The 18,018-nt window shown below is 35.7% G+C and overlaps 1 protein-coding gene across 13 annotated transcripts in view; it reads left to right on the top strand.

The window, feature by feature from the left end:
* Positions 1–18,018, top strand: part of PPFIA2 (PTPRF interacting protein alpha 2) — a 359,571-nt gene that overhangs the window by 212,077 nt on the left and 129,476 nt on the right. For all 13 annotated transcript variants that reach the window (XM_074870681.1, XM_074870680.1, XM_074870675.1 and 10 more), the window contains one exon: positions 7,700–7,801. In XM_074870681.1, coding sequence (XP_074726782.1) covers positions 7,700–7,801 — 102 coding nt within the window. The remainder of the gene's footprint in view (positions 1–7,699; positions 7,802–18,018) is intronic.

The raw sequence follows: 18,018 nt of genomic DNA, 5'->3' as shown, positions 1-18,018 counted from the left end.
AGACAGCTGGTTTATTTGGTTATAGACCTTCTGTGCCTTAGTCTTCCCACCAGTCAGGAGCAAACTACCAAAGACACAATTGTGATTTTCAAACTAAGTATGCTGTCCTTCACTGTGATATCTATTCCAAATTGAACCAATCGAGCGAACATGAACTGCAGAACAAGAGACTTTTAAATTTTCCATTTGCTTTTTTTTAGGGGGAAAAAAAAAAGACTTTAATTTCATTTTTGTTCATAAATATGGGAGAATGACTCTAGTTTGGTATAACTGGATTTGCTACATTATAATAAAAAATATTTAAAAGTAGGCTATATCTTTATAATATTTAATTTTTTTTTTGATGGATGGAGGCTGTCAGGTCTTTTGAAGCCTCAAGCTTTATAACTTGATACTAAGGATGACAAATAAGGAATGTTTAATTTTTAGCATCTACTGCCTTGTGTTTAACATCTTTTTTTTAAGCTTTTGTGAACTCACATCTGTTATAATCTGAAGAGTTTCAAAGAACACAGGAAATTTTAGGTAAAAAAGTAAAAATCTGTTGTCGATTTTATCATGCCCTTTTTCCCTTGCCCTTCTGTTTTATTATTACTGTAAGTGTGAAACATAGCTTTATTTTAACAGACCAATACCCACTGGGTGGACATTATTATTCAGAAAGCATAATTTTTAGTGATCAGTATGCAACAGATAATAGAGAGCACCAAATCTAAATTATTTAAAAACAGAGGGAGTGGAAAAACATTATTAAAACAGCAGATTGCATACTTTATTCAGCAGTTTTCCCTTAAAGAGTATTTAACTCTGAAAAAAACCAGGAATATCAACTTTAGCTGGTGTCATGTAAAATTTATGTTTTTACATAACAATTTTGCACGCTAATTTGGGAAATAATGAAACACAGGTTTGTGTTTGATTGTTTGGTACTGATTAGAGAGTTATACTTGGATTATTCCTTGTGGCAGTACTACTCTTTAACAGTGGTTCTAAAACCATGTAAATTACATTCATATTATTATTGCCGTAGTTTCAAGTGAAAACTATCATGGAGGATTTGTGCCCATGTCTTTTGTGTAGTGTCAGATTTCTTCTGAAGTAATCCTGTGTGAGAAAATCATTGCCAAAAATTGAGCCATTGTCATAATACTCATGGTGCTGGGGAGATTTTCTTTGACTTCAAAAATATGTGGGTATTAATCTTCATATGACAACTATGTACTATAGCAGGAAAATTAGGCAGATTACATCATAAGTTCTGACAGTGGTATGTTTTTCCCATTATCTTTAAATTTATCTAGAAGTACTATCACATGGACTAACATTTAAACAGATAACATCTAAAGTTTCTTTTTGGTTGACTTTTGAAATATAATTTTGAATACTTTTAGTACTCTTGTTCTAAAAAATCATGAAAGTAACATGATACAGCTGTTGAATTTAGATGACATTTATATAAAAGTCAGGTTACATATGCTGCAAAGCTAAACCAAAATCTGTGTATCCACATTCATTCAATATGTTCAGTGGCCTTAATCAGATATATAAAGTTTATCTAGTACAATCCTTAGTTCTCTATTATTCTTTTCATGTCTTTTCTAGAAGCAAACTTCTGGGTTTTTTTTAAGGTACTGAAACAGAATTTGAGGCATTTTCTGTTTGCTCGGAAAAAACAATTACATCACTTTTAATTTGGGACCACAGTCATTATGATAAATAATTCATTCACAATAGTAGGCCATCCACAGAGAGGCTACACTAGTTTGAGATTATTTCTTCTACCCAGAAAGGGATGGCTGAATAAGTAAATATTTGCAGAATTTAGTTCAAAATCTGATGTAGATTCAACTGAGTATTCAAAGAAGGAATTCCTTCTTGATGGAAAGCTATATAGCAGTTCTTCATTTGTCCAATTTTCTGTTCAGTGAATGTATTTTGTGATATTAATTCTTGAAGATGTTAGAATGGGCTCTGAAAAGTTTTTTTTCTTTCTGCCAAGGAGCACTGACTGTGTGCTTATGTGTGGGCAGGTGTCTGCATATTTCAAAATTACAGTCAGTGCCCACATTTCTGGAAAAAAAAAAAAAAAAGAGTAGGGGTCACAAGTCCACTGTGTTACTGAGTTAGTTTTCTCTCTTATGTAACACAAATCTCATCCTCTTCATTTACCTCTGTGAATTAATGAACTCTTACATTGTCACATTTAATCACACTTTCCTCATTTTAGATGTCTTGCAGACTGGTAAATAACCCAAACCAGCATTGGTAATTCCTTGATAGTTTGAAGCACGTTTAGTGGCTATGTAAGTGCCACTAAGATCACCCCTGAAGAAAAGCACCTTATTCCCTGTCTGTGAAAGCATGGTGTGAGTCAAACAAAGTAACACTCAGTTCAAATTTGAGATTCAGTAGTTCAACATGATGTGGCCCACCCACATCATATTATTTATTATATAATTTACTACTAGTGGCCACTTTTCTTGAAAAGATAAAGAAACCAAAAAAATAAAGCCCACTGCATAAAAAAGGGGAAAAGGGGGAATGAATCAATTATGCTTACATTTATTTGTGAAGTACCGAAAACTCTGTGCAATTGGCATCATAGTGCAAAGTGATCTGATAATATTTTAAAGAAACTAATTCAGAGTACTCTACAGTTTTGAAAGTATGTCTTTTTTATGTATGAAGAGACCAAAAGTTTAGTCCTGAGATCCAAACAGATTTCCTGTTTTTACCTGGGTCTTGTTACAATACAATATTTCAGGGTACATATTTTCCAACCCAAAACTTGTGGGCAAATGAACTCTTATTTTGAGCAGAAATGTAACAATAAACATTTCAGAAGATTGACACCAAACCCACATATTTAAATCTTGCATTCAACCTAATCTAGAATCAAGGACTATTATTATGGCTCTTCTGTAGTAAGAAGACAAACAGTGAATTACATTTAGAGCTTTGCAGTGTTTTGTCTTCTTAATAGGAGTCAACAAGGTTGAAAACTGTGTGCTGGCAATGGCAAAATTGCTAAAATAAATCACTGGTCATTTAAAAAGTGTGGAGAATTTCCAACAATATTTCCAATGAAGGAATAATAAGAAAGAAGGTACAATTTTTTTTACAAAATTGGATTGGATGAAAACATAATAAATGAAAGGTTAAAACTCCAAGGGGATTGTAGTAGATAGTAATTTCCTATGTTAAATGAGTTACATATAAATTTGTAGGAAAGCAAATTGGTTGATACAGCTTGTGTTGAATGTAAAATAAAAATTATAAAGCCTTGCTATTGTTTCTCCATCCAGAGATTAGTTCACTCATTCATTCCTGAAATGAACTGTGGTTCAAAGATAGAAAATCCAGAGGAGATTTTAAGCCAAATCTCCCCAGTGTTTCTGAAACTGAATTTTATGGATTTTTTTTTTTGGTGGTCTTACAAAATTTCTTCTTTCAGTAGTTATTTTTTTGTGGGGACTATGAGAGACTGTATTTTCGTATCAACTCACTCTGTACTGGATTGTATACACATGCTGAACAGTTCAGCGTTGCAGCTATGAGGTCTCATAATTTCTGTGGCATACCCTCAGCTTGGAGACTAGTTATATACATTTTCTGCATATTTTGTCGTAAAAAATAAACCTCGCAGGCCTTTTCTGGGAACAATAAGCAAAGAAAGTAGCATTTGTTAAGCCAGCCCCTAGAGTCAGAGATTTAATGGTAAGAGCACTGTGTATGCCTCTTCTGCACAGTCCTGCTGCCAACACATCTGGCAGCACTGTCAGCCTGCCTGTCCCGATGGCCTCCCCCTCTCCCAGGCACCTCCAGCCTCTGCTCTGAGTGTATCTCAGATTCATCACCAGGGGAAGTCCCTGATTTTTTTATTTGTAATGCCTAGCGGTCCTTTTGGTGGCTACAGATTTCTGTTGAATTTGTTTTCAAGGCTTCTGCCCTCTCTTCAAAGATAAACATGGGATAAATGAAGACCTGTCATTTTGAGTCAGCTATTTTTCAGTCAGACTGAGTGTTATAGCCTAAGTATTAAGACATAAAGAGAAACAGCAGATAAAATAGGGTCTGAGATTATATTTAGTCAGATGGCAAAAAAATGGTCTTTCTTGGATTATCATGAAAAAAATTTGTTAGTGTCCTAATATCATAGTATAGTATAAAAGCAGTGCAATCAACTGAATAATTTTCATACAGTTTTAATTCACTTCAGTTCTTAATTAGCTTTATAGCCACACAACTTCTACATAAGCTTTAAGAGTGCAGTTGTGCCTGTCAAATCATATTAGTTATGCAACAGATACTACCTTCAGGGCTCCCAAAGTATGACTGACCATTCAAGATTTCTGCTGCACACAATGATTCTAGATGACAGTACTCCCTTAATCCCTGTATATATAAGAGGGAATTGCATGAGCAGAGGTCATTATCATCACATGTTATTTATTACATAACTGGGTAAAACAAAAATATGCTTTGCTTTTCTTCTAACCTGTGGGAGAAACATGTTCCCTGGAGCATTACACTGCCGTATCTCAGGGATACCTTGGATGAAAAAGGTATATTGAAAATGAGTTTTACGTGTAGTTTTGGAAGTATGAATTGAAAAACAAGTTGTTGTGAGGTTTTATCCTAGTTATTAATTCATCAAAGCAGATGTGACAGAAATAATAATTTGTAAAGCTCTAGGACAAACTCAATTTTACTTCGAGACTTCCTCTGTAAAAGGCTTATGATATAAACACCAAGAAAAAAACCTCTTTCTGTCATCATTTGTCAGAGAAGTCAAAGCTCTTGATGACTGAGTAGTCTCTAGTACTACAGATGAAGAGATGAAGTTGGCCACTTTAGCTCCAGAGGTACAAAGAGGTGACTGCTTGTTGTAAATGCAAGTTCTGAAGGTATGTCAAGAGCGGTACTATTGGAATTTCAGAGAGCAGCAGCAACGGAATAATTAAAAGGCTTGAAGGGGCTGTGTCAGTGAAAAGATCTAAAAGTAAAAAAGTCTAAAAGAAAAGTAAAAAGGTCTAAAATACTGGACAAAGGTAGCCCAGCTAAAGTGGATGCTAACTGTTATTACAAATATAAGCTGAAGATGTTTCGAGGCTGAGAGACCACTGTGTTAGGTATGGGACCCTCTGGGAGCAGAATTTTCAGTAATGATTTGTTTTTAAGCAAGGGAAAATTTAATCTGATGACCAAACAAAATTTCTCTAAGAATCAGCTCCATTCTGCTCAGCAAACTCAAAGGAACTCTGTTCCTTAATTATTTGAGATTATATTGACCAAGTCGTTAGGGACTGTACTGCTGGTATCAGGCTTGCCTTGGCACAGCAAAGAATGTACAATTTGATAAACTCATACCCTCTTCTGTTTCCAAGGAAAGCAACAAAAGCATCATATCAGACTCCTTTGCCTTACTGTAGTTAGGAAATGGCACAGTAAGTCACCAGATACTTGTTATCCTTTTCACAACCTGTCATCCATCTGGATGCCCAAGCATATGCCAAAATGTCTATTTTAATTCCAACTGAAATGATAGAAAGAATTGAGAAAACATAAATAACAACGACACACTACATAGATTACACAGAAAGTGTATTCTGTGAGATTCTGAGAGTATTATAGTCATTTATCTATGTGTATAAACTGTATGTAAATTAGTAACAAATGTTCCACCCTGTAGTGCTATAAAGTTTCTTTTAGAGGAATATGAAGAAAAAAAAAATGTATGCATGTGTAGTTTTGTACTTCAAAATTCTGATTCTCACTGTAGATTGTTGGCTTTCTATTAAATATGATATTTTCATTTGGTATGTAACATTAGTTACAACCTTAAGGAGAAGAGTATTTTAAACAAAGTTCTGGACAGAATAACACTGCTGGACTGGCAGTTTTTGAACCCTAGAGTAAGACCTACAGACTGAAGTTTTAATGATACTTTTTAAAAGCAAGAGACAAGTTTTAAAATTTAAATCTAAGTTTCAAGGCTAAATTAAAGGCTTTAACATCAAAGCATTCTGTGTAGCCTTACAAGTTATTGACCACTAGGGTGTAATATGAAAATACTGATTAGGAGGTATGACACAAAAAGTTCATGGTTCATGTGATCAATGGCTGATCTGTAAAACAAAATCCACTGAGGACATCAAAACAATGCTTTCCTTACTACCATGCAATTTGCATGGAGGTTTACCGTGAATCCAGTTCTAGCTGCTGAAAAGTTAAAAAAAACCACTTAGTTACTCATTGTTGGAATATCACCTGAAATCTATTTGAATACTTTTTAATATATTATTAATAATACCATATACCATTAACTATTTAGAAACTTCATTAAAACAGAATGTGCCTAGAAATACCTACCAAGCTTCTGTTGAACAGCACTTTACTTCAGATAAAAGCTGTTTTCAGCAACTCAAGGGGAAGCAGCAAGCCAAGCCCTTTTAAGATCATTGCTAGCTTTTGTCTTAAATAAGTAGATTTAGTCTCAGCTTCATCCTACTGGCTGATAAGATAAACCACCTGTTTTTTTCTTAAACAGCTTTCTTTTGGTGGGGAGGGGGAGAATTACGAATGACTTCAGTTTAACTCTGGCTGCTTGTGGGTGCTCTTAAGCACTGACTATTTTTGGTCAAACTAAAATTAACTTAATATTTAAAAAATTGTATGTATCATTCTTAAGCAGCAATGCTGTTCATCAAGACTTTTTTTTTCTGAGATATGATCACAAAATTTAAAGGCTTTTCATCCTTTGCCTCACTTTTTTGTGAGACATGTAGCATCTTTCTGCTGTAAATGATAACATTAACCACTACATTTTAGTATATGTTGTGCCTGTCAAAAATAAACCTTTCTGAAATAAACCTTCTGAAACCTTTTCAGAATTGAAATGAATGACAAATCTGTGACTGCCCTTTGTATAGACAAAAATTTATGTGTATTGTTGAAAAGTAACAACAATGGTAAAATCAAGACATTTTAATAGGAATTTTGACAACTGAAAAATGAGTTTCTCAGAAAACCTGTTAGTTGCGTGTATAAAACTTAGCATCTGGAACAACTTGAAATCCAGTTTCATTTTATGTTATTATTTCATAGGAAACTCACTCCAAACTAACAAACATGAATATTGCTCTGACTTATCACAGTCTTTCACTATAATGCCCAAATATATTTTAATAGTTAAATTCAAATATCAAGTAAAAAGAATGAGAATTTTTTTTTTTCACAACACATATTACTTATGTTAATCTGATATTAGATAGGTTTTGATCAGTGAATGCCTTAACCTTTTTCTCCCATGCCATATTGCAACGGTGCCTTACAGAGAGGCAAGAACATTTGATAAGCAGATATGTTGAGTTGAACCTCTTTATGTGTGAAATGTGGTGTCTCTGTTGCTATGAAATAGGCCAGCTCTGTTCTGGTGTGGTTCTGATAGCTGATGTGTGGAGGAGGTTGCCATCATCTTGAACCTTCTTTTGTTTCTAAACTTAAATCAGTGTTTTCCATAGGCACTTTTTATTAGATATGCCTAAACTTTAAATGGTTTTGGTAGATCCTGGTGCTTACATAAGCTATTTTAATTTGTGTTGATAATTTATAAATCCTCAAACTCTAGAATGCATATGGATTTGATTATTCTAGTGCTTACATCTTGGGTAACTTCATATATAATTTAATTCCACAGGAATTTGCTGCACTGACAAAAGAATTAAATGCATGCAGGGAACAGCTGCTTGAAAAAGAGGAGGAGATTTCAGAACTTAAAGCTGAAAGAAACAACACAAGAGTAAGTATACAGCATACCTTTTTTGAGGGTATCATGTATGTGTAAAGCAAGAGGAATATACTTATATATAAATTTGTCTAAATAACAGGACTAAATTCCAGCCTTTTAGTAAGTACATAAGACTTGTAAGGTTCTAAGTAACAGGATGTTCAGTCCTGGAGGAAATGGGTTAGCAAGATATATTACAAAAATAGCAGATTCTCTGGTAAGTACAGTCAGTTTAAATGTTTTCTAAAGCAAAGGACTCATGCAACCTCTCTTATCAGGGCAAAAGACAAGGTTACAGTAGACAGCTTTCCCCTATGCCTTGGATTTGATCTGAATAAGGATGAGATGAAGGCTGCCACACATATCACAGTCAGTCTGTTGTTTAGTCTAGATGCAGCCATGTGACCCTTGAAGTAAATGTCATTTGCCATACAGCTGAGTGAGGACAAGATTTACCATGTTCCAGTTTAATCAGAAGATGTTATTCTGTCTGGGAACAAAAATATGTGATAGCACCTTCTGAAAATTCTCAAATGGTGTACAGAATGGTTTTCAGAATAAAATAATTTGCACGTGCAAGTGTCTGGGAAAAAGCAGAATTGGTCAATAAATGGAAGAAGAGAGTGGAGGAGGCTTTATGGGGTATGGAAAGGTGTGAGAAAAGAGATGGCGTAGTCCTAGATCAGACAGGAGTGAGACTTGTAATAAACATATGGAATAGATCTCAAAGAGTTTGAACACCAAGGATGTTTTCTCGTATCCATATTTCATTCTTCTGTGATCTGGGTAACTCTTCCTGTTTTCCACCTCTCACTAAACTAATAGCACTTTGGCTGCTCAGATAACATCTTTTCTTGGTCAGCTAATTTGCATTCTGAACGCAATCTAACAATGTACGTGAGGAAAGAACAGAGAGAGGGTCTTTCTCCCTCCTTTCTTTTGTTCAGCTATAGCATTAGCATGCCATAGACTTCAGAAATCCAAGGAAGGACAAATGATACAGATGCCTAAGAAGAGACAAAGCTAACCCATCTACCTCCATGCTAGCTTGGAGGTGCTGGAGATGATCACAATTAACACAAAAGTCTTAGAGGTGATGGGTTTGTGAAATGTCATGGGAGATATAGGTGAGGCCTCCTTTTTGTCCCATAATTCTCATACAGTCTATACTGTCCAAAATGACCCCCACAAAAGTACAATTAATCAGTGTACAAGCACATAGGCATTGCACTGCATTCTTTAGGTTTAGCAAACCATCTCAACTACAAATCTGAAGACTTTCTAAAGCTGCTTACATTATCAGTAACAGCTACATGTATCAGTTATTTTAGTACTTAAGGTAAAAATAGGAAAGTCAATTAAGAAAATAATTTACATAGAATAAAGAATACTTTGTGTTAATTTCCAGTACAGACTTTTGAATACAGAGATGTAGTTAAAATATATGCTCAATTGTACCTATTCAGTAATCTACATATACCCATTCCTGCACAGAACATATATCCATTTTCCTTTCTTTACAGAAAAAATGCCATATAAACTAGATCTGCAAGGTCATCATGTCAGTTGTCCTAAGTTCTCCATAAGTATGCTCACAAAGCTGCCTAGCACAGTGCTTTATCCATTTCACTACAAGCCCACTGAACACCAACTTGGTATATTAAAACTGCAGTGTACCAGTACTTACTGTGGGTCTGATCTAAGCAGTACAGAATAGCAAAAATCCCAAAACAGCCTAGAAGCCAAGGATAGTCACTTGCCAAACAACTGTGAGAGAAAAGGAAGATGAGTCAACTGCAAGTCATCACCTAAATCAGACTGAGCTGTCATAGGCACTTTCTTTGCAAACCAAGAAACTTAAAGATCATCCATTCCTGTGTTTCTTGTGTTATGTAAAAGAAAAATTGGTAAGAGATTTTCCAGGAGAACTAATACCAACAAATGAGAGTTATAGTGTGATAATCCTTGCAAGAAGTCCTTGCAGTTAAAATTAACAAACTGTACCAGTGTGTTTTCAGAAAAAGGATGAAGCTAGGTGTTAGAGATTAAAAGATTTAGGCTATGAAAAAATATAGGAAATGCTGGAGATGTTACAGTAAACAAGTGGGGAAGATACAGTTCAAGTATTAATGGGGAAGGAGAGAGAAAAAATTGAGAGACGTGCCTTATCCTGATCTCTAGCATGTTCATTAATAAATTATCACCCCATCATGTCATATATATGTTCTTGCCAGGCTCTAAGCTGACATATACTACATGAGTTGCCAGTTTGCTGTAATAGTCATGCTGTCTTGTATAGGCTCCTGTGCACTTCTTTCGTAGGGGAAGACCAGCATTTTAGATACAAAGCTGTTGTCTTCAGAATACAGTCTTGATGACATGCTAGTGGTGAGATTTCTAGAACCATTCATTGAGAAGGCATTGCTTATAAAGAGGCACTTTTGCAAACTGAGATTTATGCTGTTATTAATGAAAAGCAGCATTAATATTTTGTAAGAAAAAGTTGCTCCAAATTTTTTCTGTTAATTAAGCAAAGATTCTAATAAAATAATAATATTTGGAAGATCACTGATACACTTTTGCAATGAGGAAATTAAATGTCATTTCTAATATATAAAGTTAGTCCAACTAAGCTTCTTTCTTTCATTCCACTAGTGTTCACACTTAACCCAACTCTAGCTTGACTGTGCTAGCAAGGCTTACCTGCCCTCCCAGGACACGCTCATGCATAGCCACACATAGTGGAACTACTCACAACAACCACTTTTGTCCCAAGTAGCACTTCCTACAATTAAGAGGCTCAGCTCCAAATTCTCAGAATTTTTTAATCCAACCTTTTATCTCCCTGGAGTGACAGCATAATGATACTCTTTGAAGTACCTACTGCTTCAAACTGAAGATCAGCAAGAAGAAATAAAAGTGGCAACTCAGGTTCTGAGTACATACTAGCCTTCTAGCTCCCTTTTACATTTTCAGTTATGCCTAACTGGCAATTTTTTCTTTATTCTGGACCCACACCTATGTGCGTCTTTATTTCTGGGCAACAACCTCATACAGTTTTTGCCAATCTCCACAAAAACAAACAAACCAACCCAAAACAACAACACACATTATGATTTGCCACTCTATGCCAAGCTGCAGTAGCAGATGCTGACAATTAGATGTATTAGAGAAAGACTATGATGGAATTACATTCTTTGGGACCCGTATACTCCAGGTCTCATCTCAGCCAAAATACCAGGGTTTAAACCTTACCCCAATATTTAATCAAGTTCCTACTCAATCCTTCTAGCAGCATTCTTATGCAAAGCTTCCTACTGACCTTTTGCTGTTAAATATGTATTTTTACTGCCTACAATAATTAACTTTTTCTGACATATTACAGTAGAAATATTTTCATGTCAAAAACTTATCTGGCAACTTAATCTGTCAGTACACAAGGCAAAATAGAAAATGCAGGAGCATATGTATATGTATGGCTTTGTGTGGCATTGCTGACAAGAAGACAAACAGATTCTCTCTGAAAAAACATTGCATGTGTCTTTGAAAACGTACACAAAAATATCTTAATAGAAACCATTACAGTTATTTCTCTGGATATTCTCTATCTAGAATGATCACCTATAGCATGTGGAAAGAAAGCACCTTTTCTGAAGCTGGAAAAAAGGTCAATATGATCGAACATATTATTTAATGGAAATTATAAAATAACACTAATTTGGCTGTGCTAATTTTAAATTAAACTTGAAAGTTATTTTTGTCTCAACCTGTATTCTTTAAAAGTAGAAAAAGTTTGTAGGATTAATTTATTAAATTAGAATATGATTATGAGGAAATTCAGGGTTTGAACTGGCAGCTGAAACAAAAATCTTTTACAATACTAATACGGATTAATCTGACTGTGTTTATCACTACAAAGAAGCAGAGAGCAGACACATACATAAGCTTTTTGTATATAGCATAAAATGTTACTTAAATTGATCTAAAATATTTCAGTTCAAGCAGTTTTAGAAACAGGAGAAATTAAACCTATTTTCATGAATGAAAGCAGTAACAAAGACAGTATCATCGTCTTAATACCTCAGGAGCTGAAGCATTTATTAAAGTGAATAAGGCTGACTTGAATTTAATTTTATTCATATCTTATTGTCTCAATTCCTTAGTGAATGGTTTATAAAACATCTTCAATTAGGCATTGCAGTCTCATAAAGCCATAGATCAGAACTTAACCCTCTTAACCCTATATTTTATGATTAAATTTCCCTTTTATTGTGTTGGAAAACTCTAAGAATGTATTTTAAAGTATGGTTTTAACTCCTTTATTTAGTTCATTTTCTTAGAGGTCCTTTTACTTACATCAGTTTGATAGGTGCTGAAACTAAGTGAGGCTACCTTTTTTTTTTTTTTAAACATGATAACATGAGTTCTTACAGTCTGAAGGCACTGTACACATGAAAACAAGTATGTTTCCTAAAGTTCTGTAAAGACAAAAGCATTATTTCACTAATGCAAATGACAGTAATTTTTATTATTTTCACCTCAATATTGTGATCTGTCTTCTAGACTCATGTGTTTCTTCTTTCAAAATAAGAACTTCTGTCACAGAAAACAGGATGACAATATTAAATGTAATATATAGTAATTCAATACCTGTATTTTCAAACACTCTATAATCTAATAGTTATTATATTTGTATTCATTATTCTCATAAAACCCCTTTTCTTCTTTTCTATTACTTTGTATCATTATCCTGATTATTACATTTTCTTTCATACTTTTGCTTCACATATGTGTGTTTGCGTTAAGGTTTTAGGTGACAGTATTTTCTTTTCTGTCTTTGATGTACAGAAGGACAGACATGGGACATATGCTGTAGTTAACTTTGTTTTTTCAAAGAAAGATTTTCACCAGTAATTGAACAGTATAGCTATTTGACCCCAGCTGACCACAGGTGCAAAATGGTTTCCACCACTGTGGAACAACGCTGAAGAAAATGACTGATTTTGTGACTGGTTTTAGAGATAGCCTTCAACCCCATGTTTGCTTCTTTTACTTAGTCTTCATTGCTTGCACTGGAGATGGAGATTCACTGAACAATGTGCATTCTAAGTATAGACTGAAAAGAAATTAAATTTTGCCTGTGCAGTTGAGAAATTGTAAGCTAGACCTCATAATAGAACTGTCTTCTTAGTGGGTTGCCCCACTCCTCTAAGGTATCCCTTAAGCTAAGTCTGTCTCATTTTAGTGAAACCTTTATCATTTATACTTTTTCCCTGTATTCCATTAAGTATGCCTCTCCTTTTCTTTCCATCACCCTTTCCTGATTCTTTAATTTCTCCATTTATTATCCTGCTGTGAACTTTTTTTTTACAAACAAGCTTGTTGAAAATAAAGTTATGATAGAATATTTTATATTGATTAAAATCCACGTCCTGTAGTAATACAAACTCTACTGAATCACACTAATTTCAATTTACTGAGTCATCATTCCTGAAAAAGAATGTTTTAACTTTTTTCATTTTTCATATGTAAATCAGTGTCCATGTAGTAATGATAGTATAGCATAACATAGGTAGGTGATAACCTACACTGATGTAGTTTACATCATTAAATTTAACCATGCATTCACAGAAATCAATCAGTTCCACAAGTACTTTGGAAGTGATTTCAGAAATACAGGAAGCTGGGTACATTCTAACAGTTTTTTCTATTATTGTTAATTTAGAATCATAGAATGGTTTGCGTTGGAAGGGACATTAAAGATCATCTAGTTCCAACCCCCTATTTAGTTCTAATTAACATTTTGAAGATGCTTCACTCACTCACAGAATATGCACTAGAACATTTTTCAGTCTTTAAATGATTATTTTAAAATATTCTTTATGCTCATGAAGAATCCAGAGCTCCAGAAACCTTCATCCCATTTAGCTAAAATACAGTTATCAGCACAGCACCTTGAGCATCCTAAAATTTGCCCAGCATAAAAGTAAAATTCACTTGTCAGATTATTTCATAATTCATTGTCAAGTTTATGTTTTCCAGTAGGAAAAGCATAGCAATGATGCGTGGGTGATTCTGTCCTGCCTGCTGCTGTTGATCTTCATCTTCTTTTCTCTGCAAGCTGCCTGTCCCTCTGAGAGCTTGACAACTGTAGCAACTTGACAGTGTGAGGGAGCAGAAAATGCTCAGCAGCCCATGACCTTTATTAGTGCCAGAGTTTAATTGCAACATACTAAAATACCTAAAGCTCTTTCTAACAATTCTTATGTAATTTCAATGAACTACCAATACTGTTACAATGTTATTTTGACATGAAATCTTGTGGTGGTCTCACAAATATTTGGAATAGTAGTTCTTGAATTATATAGGTGGGGAAGTCCTCAGCATGCCCCCATGCCCACAGGTTATTGTGATTTCCTTCAGTCATTAAACACACCACTATCTTCAATGTCAATTTTATATGTTTATATGTCCCTTCCCACATCATTGTAGCAGTGAGGCACTTCATAGTTCTGTCAGTGTAGTTACGTTTTCTATTCCAGGGAAGTAGAGATCTATTACCTTTTTTTTTTTTTTTTTAATAAAACTGTAGTTGGGGCAAAGATGGATAAAATAGCAGTATCATTTCAGCAGAGAAGGGGACAAGGATTTGCTATCAGTTGCTCACTCAGAGTCAGATTTTCTAACCCTTGGGTTATTCTTCCCTTTCAGCATGGCTGGGAGTAATGTGGCACTGGGAGACTTGGTTAATAATACTCTTTGCCCAGATGGATTTGCTGTAAGAAAATTTGCTGCTCACAGAATTTGTGGAGAAATAGAGTTAACTTATGTTGAAAAGCAAAAATACAAAATTTTTACAAGCCAAACACCTATGTTAGCATGCCTTCTTGAGCATTCTTAGGGCTGATGGTGTCATGGTTTAGGCCCAGAGTGCAACTGGTCACCATGCAGCCGTTCACTCACTCCTTTGCCATCAGCGCTGGGAAGGAAAAAAATGAAACAAAAAGGCTCAGGAATCGAGATAAGGACAGGGAGGGGTCTCTCACACATTTAAATGGTCACAGGCAAAAGACACTCGTTAGAGGAAGAAAAACAAGAACATCAGTTCACACACTAACAAATCCAACACTTAATAGACAGAATGGGACAATGAGAAGCACCCACCCCTCCTTTCTTCCCCGGGCCCAGCTTTTGTTCCTGATATCTCTACCTCTCCCCCAGTGGCACAGGGACAAGGGATGGGAGGTGCATTCAGTCTGCCCCTTCGTCCTCCAAGGTGTGTGTGAGGGAAGCACTCTTCTGAATTATTCCCCCTGCTCCACATGGTGTCCCTCTCACAGGAGACAGTTCTGCACAAACTTTCCTGCTCTGAGTCCTCCCCACAGGATGCAGCTCTTCTCGAGATGCTCCAGCATGGTTTGCCTCCATGTGTTGCAGTCCTCTGAGCATCGAACTACAACAGTGGGGGCTGCTTCTTCCCACAGAGTCCTGGGGGTCCTCCACAGGACGCAGGCAAATCTCTGCTCTTCCGGTGACCTCCATGGGTGGCAGAGGAGGCGGCCCTGCTGTCTCACCACAGGGTACAGGAGGGCTCCCTACTCCAGTGGACCTCCCCCCCTTCCTCATCCTTTTTTCCACTGATCTCTGTGTTCACATAGGTGTCCTTCTCAACTCCTTCTCAAAATCCACCCCCCTCTCAGGTTCCCCTTCTTAAATATGTTATTGCAAAGCGTGGCCACCATCACTAATTGGCCTGGCCTTGGCCAGAAGTGGGACCGATTTGGAGCCGGGGGAGCTTTGAGAAGCTTCTCACAGGGGGCCACTGCTGTCCCCTCCCCCACTACCAAAAACCCTGCCACACAAACCTAGCACACACAATAAGGAAAATTCCAGTGTTCAGAGGTAGTCTCTAGAAAAATGAACCACTTCAGACTGAGTAGCTTGAGTGAATAAGAACAGAAAGAAAATGTGCAAAAGTAGCGCAGTAACTCTTCTTGAGTATTTTGACACTTAGTTGTGACATCAGCTCATCTGTCTTGATACAGTAAAATAGGCAACACAATATTTTGCTCTTGATTTGTTTAATGAATATGAAATATATGCAGACATTGAAATATGATATTGTCACCTCTAAAATGATAATTCTAAGCTAAGGGCAAAATTAGCTTTTGTGTATATTAAATACATGACTTTCATTGGTTTAGTTTTATGTATTATGCATGTTTCTAACATGACAGTAACTTAACCTAAAGTTACTTATGTTATCTGCTGCTCTGCAAAGGGCTAGGGAGCTGCACTGTTCATCCCACATAGTAAACTCCTCCATAATCACCCCATTAGAAATTCTTGAGTTCCAACCACTCTTATACTTGGAAACCTTGTTTAACTTTTTTGCTCTCTTCATCACTCTCTTTGATCTCCATTATTCCTTCTCTTGGTAAGGATCTTGTCCTTCTTCTGTCCATGCTGACTTCAAATTCTCTGTTGAGATTATCTGTCTACACCAATTCAAAATGAAGCTCTGGATGTATATTAGCTTTTTTCCTGTGTTCCTTATTAATCCCTGTGCTATAGGTTATGCGCAATTCCCTTTGTCATTAAACCTTTTTCTATGTCAAGAATTCTGTCACCATAATTTTTCTTCTCTCCTAAACCAGATTTTCTCATTTTCCCTTCCAACTAAGACTTGCATACAGGCTCTCAGAATTCTCCTTTCCGATCACCACAGCATTTGTCTGAGAGATAAGTTGTTTAGCGTAGTAGGGCATCAAATATGATAAATTTGCTCAGCATTAGGCCAAAAAATAGTCACCAAGGTTTTGTTACTCTGGACTGTTTTAGTGGGTGTCAGTTTGAGCTTCAGACAACTATAGACTTATGGAAGGAATGCCCATTCTAAAAGCTCAACTGTGGTTCAACATTTTCCTTTTTTTTCTCAATTTCTCCAGCAATTCATAGCATTTTGACCAGATTTAGACTGTTTCAGAGATAGCTATGATGCATTGAAAAGTTTCTGCATAAAAAAAGGCAGACAAGACATACAACAGAGCAGGATGAGCCAGACTAGCAGGATCAGCCAACAAGTGGAGAAATGTAAGTCCTCACCATAGATTAGAGTCAGAGTCTGGCTACCCCAGAGCTGTGGAGTGGGGCAGAGCCCAGCTGCAGAGAGAAGGAAATGTTGCAGCCATGCAGTCTCTGGAGAGATTGGGCAGAGAGTAAGTTGTAGCATTAGAAATCAACTATTGACTTACTTTCCTCCATCTATCTCCTAGATAAACTAAGTGGCCTAGAAAAATCACAAAGATATATGAATTTAGACCCATATTCAGTTCTGTTCATGATAACAGTCTGTATTTTTAAGTACTGCAATGAACAGAAATGCTCTGTAAGTATTTGGAAGTTATTCTGATCTCATTTAAGATACAACCTTACCACAGCCCTGTACCAAGTTCCTGATGGCTCTATGATGAAGAGGTCTCTTCAGACTTTGGACTGCCTCAAATAGTTAAAAATCCACCGGTATCTGCGTCAGCCCTATTGGATTTCTTGCACATTTGCTTTTGATAAATACAGGCCATGACTTGAATTCAGAAACAGTAGAAATACCCTCCTTTCTTGAACTGTGTGGAGTCATTATAATTCTTAATATATTAACATTGTTTGCATATGTGTTCACTATTTTTGTGAATAATACAGTTATTGTAACATAATAACCAGGTGCAAATCCAAACACGAGAACCATGTTTGAAGCAAAGATAACATCAAACCCTAATCATTCCTGATTTAATAGCAATATATTGCAAGTGTAATGTGATTACACTCTGCTTTTGCTCTTCTATGTCTATTAATTCATGTAACAATAAAGGTCATTATGTGACTGAGAATAACTATGGATTACAGATATATATTTATCTTTACTAATAATAGCTATATTAAGAACCACATTGAAGGAGAAATAATAAACAATTATCCATGTAACTCAAATTTCCAGTTCAATGACTTAGATGAGATTACATTGTGATTCATGAATTTAGCTACCCTGCTTTAATCTTACAGCTAATCAATTCTCTTTTATGTTCAGACAACAAGAGCAGCAATGGTAGCCCTATGAAAGTATAGACAAATCAGGAATCTTCTATACAACATCAACACATCATTTCAATTTTTCATTTAACCTCAGAGTAATACTGAAAAATAATTATAATTTTTTTTTACAATAGATTATT

The sequence above is a fragment of the Strix uralensis genome, chromosome 5 (assembly GCF_047716275.1).
Source record: "Strix uralensis isolate ZFMK-TIS-50842 chromosome 5, bStrUra1, whole genome shotgun sequence".
In the NCBI taxonomy this organism is placed as follows: Eukaryota; Metazoa; Chordata; class Aves; order Strigiformes; family Strigidae; genus Strix; species Strix uralensis.
The sequence above is the reverse complement of the archived record's forward strand: the minus strand, read 5'-3'. Positions and strand labels throughout refer to the sequence as shown.